The sequence below is a fragment of the Acomys minous genome, assembly GCF_964271855.1.
Source record: "Acomys minous genome assembly, chromosome: 14".
Lineage (NCBI taxonomy): Eukaryota > Metazoa > Chordata > Mammalia > Rodentia > Muridae > Acomys > Acomys minous.
In genome coordinates this window covers 34,264,754-34,279,916 of record NC_140496.1, presented here as the reverse complement: position 1 = coordinate 34,279,916, position 15,163 = coordinate 34,264,754, and the positions used below count along the sequence as shown (strand labels likewise).

At 44.5% G+C, this 15,163-nt stretch overlaps 2 protein-coding genes across 2 annotated transcripts in view; one reads left to right on the top strand and one right to left on the bottom strand.

Annotated features, from left to right (window-relative positions):
- LOC311583834 (uncharacterized protein) overlaps positions 1 to 6,970 on the bottom strand; it is a 249,954-nt gene extending 242,984 nt beyond the window's left edge. The window contains exon 1 of the mRNA XM_084757752.1: positions 6,841 to 6,970. Coding sequence (XP_084613878.1) covers positions 6,841 to 6,843 — 3 coding nt within the window. The 5' untranslated portion in view covers positions 6,844 to 6,970. The remainder of the gene's footprint in view (positions 1 to 6,840) is intronic.
- A 3,998-nt stretch (positions 6,971 to 10,968) lies between these two features.
- Positions 10,969 to 11,796, top strand: LOC311583853 (large ribosomal subunit protein eL8-like). The gene has a single exon (XM_084757771.1). The coding sequence runs from the start codon at positions 10,989 to 10,991 to the stop codon at positions 11,787 to 11,789; it is 801 nt and encodes a 266-aa protein (XP_084613897.1). The 5' UTR covers positions 10,969 to 10,988; the 3' UTR covers positions 11,790 to 11,796.
- The last annotated feature ends 3,367 nt before the right edge of the window (positions 11,797 to 15,163 follow it).

The window sequence follows — 15,163 nt, the reverse complement described above, 5'->3', positions numbered from 1 at the left end:
CATCAAGGCTCTTCCTAGTTGTCCTCCTAGTTATAGGGTGTGGAGCCCCAGTGATGGCTGAGCCTTGTCTGCAGGTTCGTCCTAGCTGTAAAGATGTTGGCAGATGCAGTTGTTTGGGCTGCCAGTGGAACCCGCCCCAAGCTGGAGATTAGGTAGGATGCATAGCATGTTTGCTTTGAGATTAACACCTGGAGAAGGGGAGGCACAGAAGCTGGACTGACAAAGAAAAAACAGGACTTTGATTCTGCTGCCAAAAGGCCTTCACTGGGGGGCTGGAGAGATGGCTCAGAGGTTGAGAGCACTGACTGCTCTTCCCGAGGTCCTGAGTTCAATTCCCAGTCACCACATTGTGGCTCTCAACCATCTATAATGTGATCTGATGCCCTCTTCTGGCCTGTAGGTGTACATGCAGGCAGAACACTGTATATGGAATAAATAAATAAATCTAAAAAAACAAAGTCCTTCACTGGACAAGTAGAAGTGTCACCTCATGGCTGCACATGCTTTGATTTAGCTGTCTGTAGCCTGGGCTCAGACTCTTAGTTTGTCCCTCTGCTCATGCCTCAGTCTTCAGATTCTTCTTGGAAGTTCTTTGGTCTTGTTCCAAAGAAAAGCTACTCACTGTCAGGCCCTGTCAAGAGCCCACAGTGTTTACTATATGGCGTATTGTTTTCACATTAGGTGATCTCTCTCAAAGGCTGTGTTTACCTCTCCTTTGCCTTTCTGTGTCCCAGCTAGGCACACAACAGGGCCTTATCAATGTTTACTCAATGAACCAAGACTGCATGATCCCTTCTATTATTTTTTTCATACCCTAAAAAAAGGCTATTCCTGAGTCTTAAACAATTGTATTGATTAATCAACACAATTGTTGACAGACAGAGCAACCAGCCAGTCTGGTAGGTGCATGCCATCAACTGATGACTGTAGACACTGAAATGCTGAGAAATGAAGCTAGTAAGGACACAAAGCAATAATATATCAGAAAGTGTTTAAAAACCTCAAAAAATTTGTTAACCATAGCAATCAATTTTACTACCAATCCAGCAAACACTGATTTCTGCAAAAACTAGCAAATACAGATGTGCCACGAAAAGAGGAAAGGGGAGGCTCTGAGATCAAGAAGAGAAAACTAAAACTGTTTCTCCACAGAAATTCTTCAAACCAACAAAAACTCAAGGAACTCATAACATAATATAGTAAATCTTCAGAAGACAAAGATAGGTGAAGGTGCAAAGGAACATTGATTCCCCAGATGCAATTGTGAGGCTTCCTCCCTCTGTTTGTTAATCTAGGCCAACTGTGTTTCCTGAGTCTTACTGCTGAATAAGCTCACCTGAAGACACCACATTAAGAGCAGTCAGACTCCATTTTGTGACAAGCAGCTACACTTCCTTGTTAGCACACAGACCTCTACCCTGGTCCTGGGAGAATTCTCTGGACAGGGTCAGGCTCACCAAGAACTACTGATCACGAATAATGTTCCTACTCTAGGAAAAGGGTTGTGCCTTCAGTGCTGGGAGAATTCTCTGTATCGGGTCAGGTTGACCACAAACTATGTTTATGTTCAGCATACTCTGAGACCTTGTTAATCCACAGATATTCCCTGGCCCCCGCTCCCCAAAACCAACCCCATGAACTGCATAGAGGAGAGAAGAGAGGTAGATCTGTAGCAGGGAGAACTGAGCAGGCAGTTTGCTTAAGGGAAACCAAGCGTTGTTTGAACAACTAGCTAGAGGAACTAGTTGTTGAGATGGTGAGGAATGAAGGAAAAGGAAATACTCAGGCATAAGCGGTAGAAGCTGCAGGTCTTGAAGCCCAGGAGAACTTTTCTTCTGCCTCTCTATCTTTCTCCGTCTCTGTCTCCTTTGCTGTCTGTCTGACTTCTCTCTCCTTGCTTGCTTCCTTGCCTTGTGTCCTGCTAACTAACTTCTTTCTTGCTGTTACCCATCTACCCATCCCTCTTGCCATTCCCTATCTATCCCCCTCTCTTGCTGTTCCCCATCTCACTCTAGCTTACTCTCTCATGTCTCTTACTTGCTTGCCCTCTCCTTGGACCAACTCCAGATTTTATTGAAATGACGTTTAATTATTATGCTGTTACAGATTACATGATGATTTTTTCCTATCATTAACAATCACTAGGGCAATCAAAAATCAAAAGAGTAACAAGGAAATATAAAAGTTCTGCAACCTAGAACAAAACATGTAACAAAAATCAATCAATTTTCAAGCAATGGGCAGCATGACCTCATCTTTATTTTTTAAACAATACACAGGAAAGTTTAATCATACATTTCCCCAGGCTACAGCCAATGTGTTTACAAGGTGCTCAGAGGATCATCATACCTTGAGCTAAATATTATTGAAAGAAAAACTTGACCTACTTCCAGTCTCAGACCAATAGCGGTGCTATCCAAGCCTAGGCTAACTGCCAAGGGATCCTCTGTTGTAAAATATCTGTAAAGCATGATGATCCAAACCCCCTTCTAGGGCTCTCAAAACATATTCTAACAAATATTTCTACAGGTGACAGTATCTAGCCAGGTACTGTTATGTCAAGGTCTTAACATTCTTTCCTGCAGGTTCTGCTTGGCTGCTCACAGTCAGAGTAAAAATCTCTATCATTGTCTCAAGACTTTGGCAAGATGCCCTTTCAGCATTCTCTGTGGGTAAGTTTTCCCTGTATGAACTTTCTAAGGGAAAAAACAGTTTTAGGAGAAACAGCAGATTTCTAAACAGCTTTACACTTGGACCATGCATAATATTCAGGGACAGTAGTTATCAGCCAGAGATCTTTGGAATTTTGTTAATCCAAGCCTCAACAGCTGTTCTAGATGTCTAGAGATCATGTTGGATTGTCAGAGGCCTCTGGAATTTTACCAAGCAAATCCTCTATGACCTGTCCTCCTGTCTGCGACACCCAACTACATATGCAGCTGTCCCTGGCCACAAGCTGGCCAGGACCAATCAAAGGTCAGTTAGAAATGCTTTGTCCAGTTACTAAAAGGATCTGGAGTCAGAGCCTACCACCCTGTTCCCTGACAACCCCCTGACTGAGCTGATTGTGGTAAATAATTGATCCCTAAGAACATGATGGCTCACTATGAAGACATTGTGTATGGGACTCGGTGGGATGCCTCCAGACCTTCACCATTCTCTGGTACCTGAGACCCAGTCACTACTCAGGGTTGGCCCTAGAGACGCTTCTTCCTCTCTTCCTGTCATCACCACAGACCATCCCCATCTGCCCTTCTCCTCCTACCTCATCTCTTTGCCTGAGCCACTAACTATGGGTACACACACCCTGCTCAACCACAAGCCCTGATGGACAGATGACCAGGTAGCCTGCCCAAAGAGAGCCCACTATGTGTTTCTGTACACCCAATTCTCACACACTGTATAGAATACCTGAGAAAGCTTCCTCCCCACTTTCCATGTCTCCTGTGGAGAAAACAGACCATACCAACTGCCTCATATCTGAGTCAAGCCCCTATTTGGGCAGACACATTCCTGATCAACCACATTCCCTGCCTGCCCAAAGCCTAGGTAGGCTGTCAACAGATCTACAACCTTATCTTCTCAACCCAAACCTTGATTTTCACAATTGCCCCAAGCACTGGACTGGACACCAGAGGCACCTTCCTCTCCCCCATCCCATCCACACCTCCTGTGGATCCCTAAAGCCATCTCTCCCTGAACTCCTTTTGCCCAGCCTCTAAGAACAACAAACATTCTCCATGAACACAGCAGCCAAGCAGGATAGTAAAAAATCCAATACTCAGCCAAGACACTCTCAGACTATCCAGGGAGCAAACAGAAACCCGGAAACAATACTCCCACCTCTACAAGACAAACCCAGAAATCAACACCTACACCAATAATCATGTCAAACCTAGATACCTAGATAGCAGCACATGCGCATAATCAATAACAGCCAGGAGCTGTGTCACCAACAAGCACAAGCTATCATGGCACAGCAGGTCCTGAATGTCCCAACATAGCTGAAGGCACCAGAAAAAGACCTTCATAGAGATCTTTAAAGGAAATGAATACATCCCTTAACGAGATCCAGGAAAATACAAACAACTGTAGAAACCCAATAAACCCCTTAAATAAAACTAAGATACACTAAACAATGCTTGAATGAAAACATAAAACAGTGAAAATCTAAAAATGGAAATAGAAACAATAAAGAAAGCTGAAAATGGGGGAATCCTGGAAATGAAAGTCTTAGGACTACAAGGAAGGACAGTGGCAGGATTCCCTCTCAGTTTATGTATTAAAGGGAAATCTCAGGCACTGATGATACAATAGTAAAAAATGGAGACATTAGTTTAAAAAAAAGGATACAACCTAAATTTCCTGGCACAAAACATCTGGGGACTCTGGGATCTTATGAGGAGACCAAAACTATGACTAACTGCAATAGAAAAAGGAGAAAAATACCACCTCAGAGGCCCAGAAAATAGATTCAACAAATCTATAAAAAGAAAAATTTCCTAACTTAAAGAAGATGTCTATCAAGGTACAAGAAGCATGCAAGCTGGGAGGTGGTGACGAACGCCTTTAATCTCAGCACTCGGGAGGCAGAGGCAGGCGAATCGCTGTGAGTTCGAGGCCAGCCTGGTCTACAAAATGAGACCAGGACAGCCAAGGCTACACAGAGAAACCCTATCTTGAAAAACAAACAAACAAACAAACAAACAAAAGGAAGCATGCAAAATAACAAAATAGATTGGTCCAGGAAAGAAATACCCTATGCCACATAATAATAAAAACACTAGATATGAGAAAGAATATGAAAAGCTGCAACAAAATATAAAACACAACAACCAAGTAAAATATACAGGCTGACTTATTAGAATTGTATCTGTCTCTCAATGCAGACTCTAAAAGCAGAAGGGCTTGGACACATGTGCTGCAACCCGGATTATTATACAAGAAAAGTTTCAATCACCATAAATGGATAAAATAAGATATTCTCTGATAAAGTCAATTTTTAACAATATTTATCTACAAACATAGCCTGACACAACGTGGTAGAAGGAAAAATCAAACTCAATGAAGTTAACAATGCCCATGAACACACTGGACATAAATAACCTCACATTAGCAAGACCAAAAGAACAGAAGGTGTACATACATGCCATACACTTGCGACACACACACACACACATATATATACACACTAACACACCACAACCAATAACAACAACAAAACACCAGGAATTAATAATCATTTTTCATTCATATCTGTCAATATCACGACCTCAACTTACCAATAAAACGACCCCGGCTTCCAGAATGGATGCTAAAACAGAATCCATCCTTCTACTGCCTACAACAAATACAGTTCAACAGCAAGGACAGACATCGCCTCAAGGCAAAGGGCAGCAAAAAGAGACTCTGAGCAAATGGACCTAAGAATCAAGCTGCTATGGCCACTTTAATATCTAAAAAATACACTTCAAACAAAAAGTCATCGAGAGATGGGAAGGACACTACGTATTCAAAGAAAAGAGTATCATGATATCTTTTAAATTCTTAACATCTATGTCCCAACACCAGAGCACGCAACACCGTTAAAGAAACTGAGGCTTAAAACGCCATAGACCTTCATGTACTAATAGTGGGAGACTTCAGTATCTCACTCTTACCAAGAAACAGGTCCTTTAGGGGGAAAAAAAAACCCCTGATAACTACCCCAGGTAACCAAAGTTAAAAGCTAAAACAACCAAAGTTATATTTACAGAACATTCTACCCAAACACAAAAGAATATACCCCCTTCTCACAACTCATGCAACACTCTCCAAAAGTAATGATACTCAAACGCAGTGCAAGTCTCAACAGATACAAAGACGTTGTAGTGACCTTGCAAACTATCAGAGCACCAAGGATTAAAGGGGCACACCATCACCATCAGACACAAGACAAAGCTTAGAAACTCATGGAAACTGAACAACTCTCCACAGAATGAAAAAAGGGTGAGGATAGCAGTGTGCAGGGTGTGGTGGTGCATGCCTGCAATTCCAGCACTCTGGGGTGCAGAGGCAGGAGGATGTCTGTGAGCTCCTGGCCAGCCTGGTCTACAAAGTGAGTCCAGGACAGCCAGCGCTAAACAGAGAAACCCTGTCTCCGAAACGGAAAAGAAAAAGAAAAAAGAAGAAATACAGTGTTAGTAAACAGGCAGCAATGGAGCCACCCCTAGAGGCAATGATGACCATGGGAAAACGGAAAATACAAAGCCGCCCAGGAAGCATGTCTTCTGAAACAAGCCACCACCAGCAGGCAGGATTCAGGTCTATTAAAGCACGTGGGCACCTTGTGTGCATGCGTGTGCACTTTCTGCACACGAGCGAGATAGACTTGTAGAGGGAATTCCTCCCATCCCTTCCACCACACCTGTACTCTAGCACAATAGCTTGCACCTTCTGCACTAAGAAGACTTGTAGAAGGAATTCCTCCCATTCCCCAAACCATTTCCTTCTCTAGTCAGTCTCCAAAGACTGTCTCGGTATTCCCTTCCCATTAAAAAAACAACAACAACAACAACAACCAAACAAGCAAACAAAAAACTAGTATGGATCTGCCGCATGGCGGGATTTCTTTTTCAGCGTACAGCCCGGCTGCATACTTGCTAACATAAAGACTATAGAAACCAATGACAATGACTCCTCAATCTATGCAAACTAATGGAACACAATGAGCAGTCCCCATTCAGAGGCCACAGTCTGGTCCAAAGACTGACTAGGACACCCCAGGGAGGACCTGCTACACCAACTCCCACTGCTCAGCTGCCTGCTCCTCCTGGTTGTGGGCAGTGACCCTGTGCTCACCATGTCTCGGCTTCGGAGCTAGCGGGAGCTCCCCTCACAGCACACAGCAGTTGCCTTCACCACATCACTCCAAACCATTAAAGCCTGCTCAGCTAGAGTGGAACCTGCACCATGGGACCAGGAATAACTCTCCTCCTCTTCCTGCTGACAATTCTGCCACATGGCTCTGATTGGCTAGTGTGTCTTGAGTGACATGAGCAGAAGGGAACCAGCACAGTGCGCCCTGGCCCAGGCTTCTAGCCCAAGGCCAGTCCTTTTCCGGATCTGCAGAGCTTTTCAATTCCATAGCGCTTGTGCCTGTCCTCCTATACTCAACCCCTTTGTCTTCTCACCCTGCCCCAGGGAGGACCAGCCGCTCCAGCTCCTGCTGCTCAGCTGCCTGCTCCTCCCTAGGTGTGCAGTGACCACGCCTTCAATGCCTTGGGACCTTGGAGCTAGTCTCAGCTCCCTTCAAGGCCCTCAGCAGGCACTTGCCCTTCTTCCTCCTGGAAGCAAGGAAGATAACATGTATGGCCCATTATTCAGCTGCCATGGACTTAACCCTCTGTGTCCCGGCCCGCCGGGGTTGGACTCACGCTCAGGGGGAGAATTTTCCTGTATGAGGACAGAACACAAGACACGAAGAAGGAAGCAAGTATAGATTCTGATCAACTCCATTTATTGAAAAATTTCACAGTGTTTATATAGGCACAGAGGCATGGGTTTTTGCGTAAGCAAGGGTTGCTATGGATACCTAACTCTGGAGTGCTCCTTCAGGTATCTACCTTTACCGCTGCTCTAATTGCAGGAGAGAAATTCCAGAGAGAGAAAGAAGTTGTGAAAATCTGGTTAGTCAGGAAAAAGTTCCCGAAACTGCTGCTCGCAGGCAGCTGGCCTTTAATCTGATCTCACCAGAGTCTTACTGGAAAAGCTAGTTTATAGCCAGAAAGGAGTAGCTCAGGAGTCTTAGAATGACCAGCCCCCACCATAAACCACGACAGGTCTAACTGCCAAACCACGACAGGGCCAGCTGGCTTCGGATAAATGGCAGACTGCTGGAGAAATAGGAACTAGATGCCGACAAGATGGCTCAGCATTGGCCATATAGCCTGTCCCCTACACGTCTGCCCCACAACTGCCCAGAATGTTAGCACTTAAAGAGAGAGTTTAGGAAACAAGATTTTTATTTTGTAGCTGCATGCAGGGTTCAGGTAAACTGTAGCTACTTTTCACCTGGTACACATTAGACAGTACTGGGGGGATGTGGGAAGCAAGAAACAGATTCTGTGTATGTATGTCTGTATGTGTGTGTGTAGATACTGTAAAGCTCTCTCTCAGCCAGCCTGAGTACGTGACGCAGACAAGCTTGGAAAAATGACCCAGAGAGAATTAAAGGCCAGCTTAGCTTCAGTTTCTGAGATCAAGGTGGCCAACCAAGATAAACAATTTCAACTAAGGTAAGCAATTAACATCTGGAAATTCTCTGGAAATTCCTCAACACCCCTCTTTGCCAAGAACAGCTCCCGAGGCCAACGACCCCTGCAATAGCCAATAATAATTAGACAAGCACCCCTAGCGACCACCAGAGCCAATCCTAACATAGGGCAGGCAGCCCCTTCTAACCTTTGCGGGTTTAGCCTTTAAAAGTAGACTGTAACAATGAGTAGGGGTGCCTGCCTCCCGAGTGAGAGCTGAGGCCCCCTGACATGCGTCAACAATGAACCTTGTGCTTTTACATCAACACTGTGGTCCTCGAGTGGTCTCTCGCGACGACCCCCTACTACCCAAGTAAACTCTAGGGTCCAACAATACGTGTATAGGTAGGCAAATGTATCTCCAACACACACCAAAACAAAAACACTGCTGTGTTATGAAGGTTCTCTGCATGAACAGACCTGATATAATGAATCTACATATGTAGAAAGTGGATTTAAGGGCTGGGCAGTGGAGGCACAAGCCTTTAATCTCAGCACTTGCAAGGCAGAAGCAGGAAGATCTATGTGAGTTCAAGGCCAGCCTGGGCTACATAGTGAGTTCCAGGACAGCCAGACCTGTTACACAGAGAAACTCTGTCTATAAAACAAAACAAACAAACACACCAAAAAGTGGATTTAAGCTGTGAGAGACAGGGAGGTACCCTGGTTAAGTTCCAGGAATCAGGGTGGGAGATGCGAGGCAGCTATAGACACAGGCTCTCATGTCACCACCCTCTCCCTCCTGCACTAATGCTCTGTTTCTGTCATTCATGAAGTAGGGGCTGCTAAACTGAGCTCCCCACCCCCACCACATACTCTGTGCACTGTCTGGGTAAGAAAAGAACTCTAAAACCCCCAGTCAGGAGGTGGATCAGGAGTCCAAGGGCAGCTTCACCTTTGAGACCAGCTTACAATGTGAGACTGTGTCTCAAATAAGCAAACAGACAAAAATCCAGAAAGACAGTGCTTTAAAAAAAATGATACTTTTATTTCCTGAGCCAGGTATCAAGGTTCAAATAGTGAACATTGTGGAATACTGAGTTTCCTTGTGGGAGAGACTACAGGAACTTTTAAAACAGAAGGAGGAGGGAGGAGGAGGAGGAGGAGGAGGAAGAGGAGGAGGAGGAAACAACAACATCATAGTCAATCCATTTCTTAGTCCATTTGTGGCTCCAGACTTCACACAATCATCTTATTTGCCTGGACTAAAGTGAAGGCAGAGGACAATGCCTCTTCCAGAAAAAAACCTCAAGACAAATACTACATCTCTGAAGAGCAGTGGAGGCCCAAGTCAATGTGTCCTGACTGGGACTGGCCTGGCCTCCACAGTCCAGCACTTGCTGTGTCTCTTGCCTCTGTCTTCATCCCTCAGCTGGCTTTCTCTCCTCACTGGTGGCTCCTGCTTCTTCCTGCATGGGACCTTCAGGCAGAAGCAGACCAGTGGCCAGCTCCCTCCATTTTTTATAAAAGATTTTTCTTTCATCTTTCAATGGTTAACTGAGTACCAAAGAACACACAGGCAACCAAGCAGAGACCTCATGCTCAAGGACTCTCCTTTCTGGAGTGCACAGGTTGGCAACCGGAGCTCATCTGTCCCTGGATGCCCTTACTGACTCCAGCCTTTCAGCCTTGTGCTGGCGATAGGTGATGCTGATCTCAGGTTAGTAGGAATGTAACCTCAAAGCTGTAGGGCTCTGCTGGTTAAGGTTGAAATCTGGTTTTCAATGGATATCCAAATCTAAGCTGGGACTATAAGGAATGAACTCCCTTTCTCAGCTGAGGCCCCTCACTCCACCTGATCTGGTGACCTAAGAAGAATCCAGCTCTTCTCTGTAGTCCCTTAGTTTATTCCTGCCCCAGGATCCCATCCAGGATACAGGATACACTTAGTCCTCTCCCTGAGTTCCTCTCTCACAGAGCACAATACAACAGTTGCTTCCAGGACCAGAGTTCATTAGCTGTGTAAACCAGTCTTATACTCTGTGTACTGAGCCAGTGTGATGGTTAACACTCTATTTCTCACAACAATACTCTGCAGGAGGTGTTATTGTCATCATTTGAATGGCAAGGGAAATGAGACAAGATCAGAGAAGGGATGTTACCAAAGGTTAAATTGCTGCACAGTGGCTGGGCTGGGAATCTGACTCTAGCAGTCCAATCCCCAAGGCTGTGCTCTGAGCTACCAGACTCCACAAAACATGCATAAACCTGGGTCGGTTTCCTTCCTGTAGACGGTCCTACCATACCTGAACATAGCTCCTGCTGAGGGCAGGATGGCAGAGACATCCAGAGGATGCATGGCCACAGAGACCATGAGAGGAACTAGTGTGTGTCAGCACACAGCACTCTCTGTAGATTCCCTCATGTACAACGGAAACTCAAGAAAAATGCTGGCCTAATTATAGAATGGTGCATAATTATTTATGCATTAGGTGTGTAAGGAACAGAGATTGCTGTGTATAACTAAAACTCCCCAGGAACAATAAATGCAGTCTGGAAATCCATCCCATCCAGACATTTGCTCACACATTTGGAAACAGCCATGAACACTTCAAAATCAAGTGCACCAGATGCTCAGGTAATCATGCAGTGACAACAGGAAGGCATTTTCCCTCATCGTAGCAGGACAGTATAGAAACTGTCTTTTGAAGGGACACAAAAACACAGATGTGCTCTCTCCTCCAGCCCAGCAAGATGCCCAAGGGAAAGAAAGCCAAGGGGAAGAAGGTGGCCCCGGCCCCCGCCGTGGTGAAGAAACAGGAAGCCAAGAAGGTGGTCAACCCTCTGTTTGAAAAGCGGCCCAAGAACTTCGGCATCGGGCAGGACATCCAGCCCAAAAGAGATCTCACTCGCTTCATCAAATGGCCCCGCTACATCAGACTGCAGCGGCAGAGGGCCACCCTCTACAAGCGGCTCAAGGTACCTCCCGCCATTAACCAGTTCACCCAGGCCCTGGACCGGCAGACAGCTGCCCATCTGCTTAAGCTCGCGCACAAGTACAGGCCAGACACAAAGCAGGAGGAGAACATAAGGCTGCTGGCGCGAGCGGAGAAGAAAACCGCTGGGAAAGAGGACGTCCCGACTAAGAGACCACCTGTCCTTCGAGCAGGGGTCAATACAGACACTACCTTGGTGGAGAACAAGAAGGCTCAGCTGGTGGTGATTGCCCATGATGTATTCCCCATTGAGCTGGTGGTCTTCCTGCCTACCCTATGTCGAAAGATGGGGGTCCCCTACTGCATCATCAAGAGAAAGGCCAGGCTGGGGCGGCTGGTCCACAGGAAGACTTGCACCACTGTTGCCTTCACACAAGTTAACTCAGAAGACAAGGGTGCTCTGGCTAAGCTGGTGGAAGCTATCAGGACCAATTATAACGACAGATATGATGAAATCCGTCGCCACTGGGGAGGCAACGTCCTGGCTCCTAAATCTGTGGCTCGAATTGCCAAACTGGAAAAGGCAAAGGCTAAAGAGCTCGCCACTAAGCTGGGCTAAATGTACACTAAGTTTTCTGTACATAAATATAACTACGAAATTAAACAAACAAACAAACAAAAAAAACACAGATGTTTCTTCTCCACATCTGCAAACATAGCACTTTCTGTGTCACATGACTAGGAAGGAGCCCCCAATCTCTGTAATGACTGAAGATGGAAAGGAAGGAACAGTCAAACCTAAGCCTGACAGCAGAGTCACCACCCATCCTTGCAAGGGAATCCCGTGAGCTCCATGGATGGGGTACAAAAGGAAAGGGTGTCATAGTGTGGCTGTGTGTCTTGCAAAGAAGGCAGAATGGACAAGCTGAGTGGAGTCTTTGAGTGGGGCCTTCCTTGACTTAGTGTCTGAGAGAGGCTTGACAAAAGGGTAAATCATGTCTTTCTGCTTTACTGCCTGTCAGTGTGGTTGCTTGTGTTACAGACTCTTCTATTCCCAGAGGTTGATGCCTTCCTAGTGAGTTCTACACGGGGTGATATGTTTCAGATTTCACAACTTTGAGAATAGTAAATCTTTTTTCTACATAAAATACCAAGCCTGAGACATTTCCTTAGAACAACAAAACATAACACATTTGTGATATTTCTTCAGTTTCGTCTAGTCAGCTTAAAATTTTTAAATTTATTATAATTTATCCACATTCTGTCCCAATTGTTGTCCCCTTGCTCTTATCTTCCCATCGAACTCTCCCTCCCTCTTCCACCATATTCCCCTTCCCTAGGTATCAGATGTCGTGGGCGATAGCCCCTGCCTTCTGATCTCAGCCTATCAGTTCTCATGAGGATAGCCTGCATACCCTTTCTCTGTGTCCCCCCAAGGCCACCGTGCCAAGGGTCAGTGATCAAATCACCAGTACCTGAGTTCTTGTCAGAGCCAGTTCCTGCTCTCCTCCCCCTGCCAATGTGGAGAATGAGCTGTCCATCTGCTAGGGCTGAACAGGGCTTCTGGTTCTCTGTTTGCAATGTCCTTGGTTGGTGTATCAGTTTGTGCAGCCCACACTCACACCCTGGTCCAGATCTGTCGAGACTGATGGCCTCCATGAGGGGTACCTGAGCTCTCTGGGTCCTTCTATCCCCATATTCCATACCACTCTCAGAGCTCTGTTCAGAGTCCAGCAGCCAGACCCAGCATCTGTCCCAATCCCCTGCAGGGTGGAGTTTCTCAGAGGACATCTATGTTGGGCTAGTATCTATTTATAAGTGAGCACATACCATTTGGGTCTTCCAGGGTTGGGTTACCTCATTCAGGATGACTGTGTCTTGATCCATCCATTTGTCTGCAAATTTCAAGATTTCCTTGAGTTTGATAGGTGAATAATATTCCAGTGTATAAATATACCACAGTTTCTTTATCCATTCTTCAGTTGAGGGACATCTAGGTTGTTTCCAGATTCTGGATATTACAAATAAAACTGCTATCAACATAATTGAGCAAATGTCCTTGTTGTGTGGTTGGAGAATCATTTGGGCATATGCCCAGGAGTCAAATAGATGGGTCTTGAGGTAGCACTATTCCCAATTTTCTGAGAAAAGACAAGATTGATTATCAAAGTAGTTATACAAGTTTGTAATCCCACCAACATAGGAGGTGTGTTGCCCTTTCTTCACATCCTTGCCAGCATGTGATGTCACTTGAGTTTTTGACCTTAGCCATTCTGATAGATGTAAGATGGAATCTCAGAGTTGCTTGATTCGCATTTCCATGATGACTAGGGACATTGAGCATTTCTTTAACTGTTTCTTGGCCATTCAATATTCCTTTGTTGGGAACTCTCTGTTTAGTTCTGTATCCCATTCTTAATTGTATTGTTTGACTTGGTAGTTTTTAATTTCTTAAGTTCTTTATATATTATTTGGATATTAGGGGATATTAGCCCTCTGTCAGAAAGAGATCATGTTAGTTTTTTAAAATGATGCTATTATAGAAATGGGTCCATTCTCTATTTTTAAATGGTTTTAAAAGTAATATTGGAATCTCCTCACAAAAAAATCTGTGCACTCTTCATTAAAAGTACAATATTTTGAAATTTTTATTTTGGTTATTGGGGCTATATATAATTCTTGCCAAAATTGCATCAAACCCAGTGCTTGTAACAGAATTTATTAATGTGTCAGGAGAAAAAAAACCCAGCATGGAAAGTATATGAAGAATTTGCGCCTTCAAGAAATAGTGGATAAGCCTGCAGTGGTGGCACGTGCCTTTAATCTCACCACTTGGGAGGCAGAGGCAGGTGTATCTGTGTGAGTTCAAGGCCAGCTTGGTCTACAGAGCTAGTTCCTGGACAGCCATAGTTGTTACACAGAGAAACTCTGTCAAAACCCCCTCAAAGGGTAGGATAAACAAAACCATTTACAGTAACAAGAAAGAGTTATAAATTGGGATATTGGAAAGTAACCACAAGCTATGAGACACATGGAGAAAGGAATACAGAGGTGAACAAATATTTTCTTCTAAATGTGGACAAAGTGTCTTGTGATATTCTCAGAAGACCAGATGACCATCTGATGGGGGTCTCAGAGGACAGACTATCAGTCTCTTTCTGGTAAGTCAGTCTTGCCTGGTTCATGGGATTCCATCACTATTACACCTGGGAAGGGTCATCTCTCAGTCAAAAGGCCTTTCTCTGTACTTTGGGCAAGAAAGATAAACCGAATCCAAATTGGCCATACTGTGGGGCTCTGGGTATCATTTTCTGAATCCCAGCAAAATATCAATAGACTAACAAATGGCAAAATATGATATCAAAGTGGAAGCCTTTATTTATTTATTTATTAAAATATTTATTTATTTATTTATTTATTTATTTATTTATTTATTTATTATGAACACAGTGTTCTGCCTGCATGTACTCCTGCAGGCCAGAAGAGGGCACCACATCTCATTATAGATGGTTGTGAGTCAGTATGTTGTTGCTGGGAACTGAACTCAGGACGTTTGGAAAAGCAGACACTGCTCCTTAACCTCTGAGCCATCTGCCCAACTCCACCTTCCTAGTTTTCGTACCTGGTTGTGAGAAGTCATGATATGGGGTCTTGATACTACTGGTCTATATAGCAAATACCAGGCCAGCCAGGGCCACATAGTAAGACCCTACCTCAACAACCACAAGTTAAATAAAAATAATGGGCGCACTTGAACAAATCAAAATAAATTCAGTTTATCAGTCAGTAGTCTATGCTCAATTTTCTTAACCAATACATTTTATTAACAACTTAGTGATCAAGCATATGTCACTTATAACCCGACTAACCAAAACAATAGGAAATGAGGATTAATGGACACAATAACAAAACCGTAAGAATATAAGTTCCGAGGAATGATTCTCCTGGCACAATCTGCAGGATTTCTTCTGCTGAAACCTAGAGTAACCAGAA

Excerpts from the sequence above, each read along its gene's own strand:
- LOC311583853 (XM_084757771.1), top strand. The coding sequence starts at position 10,989 with ATGCCCAAGGGAAAGAAAGCCAAGGGGAAGAAGGTGGCCCCGGCCCCC.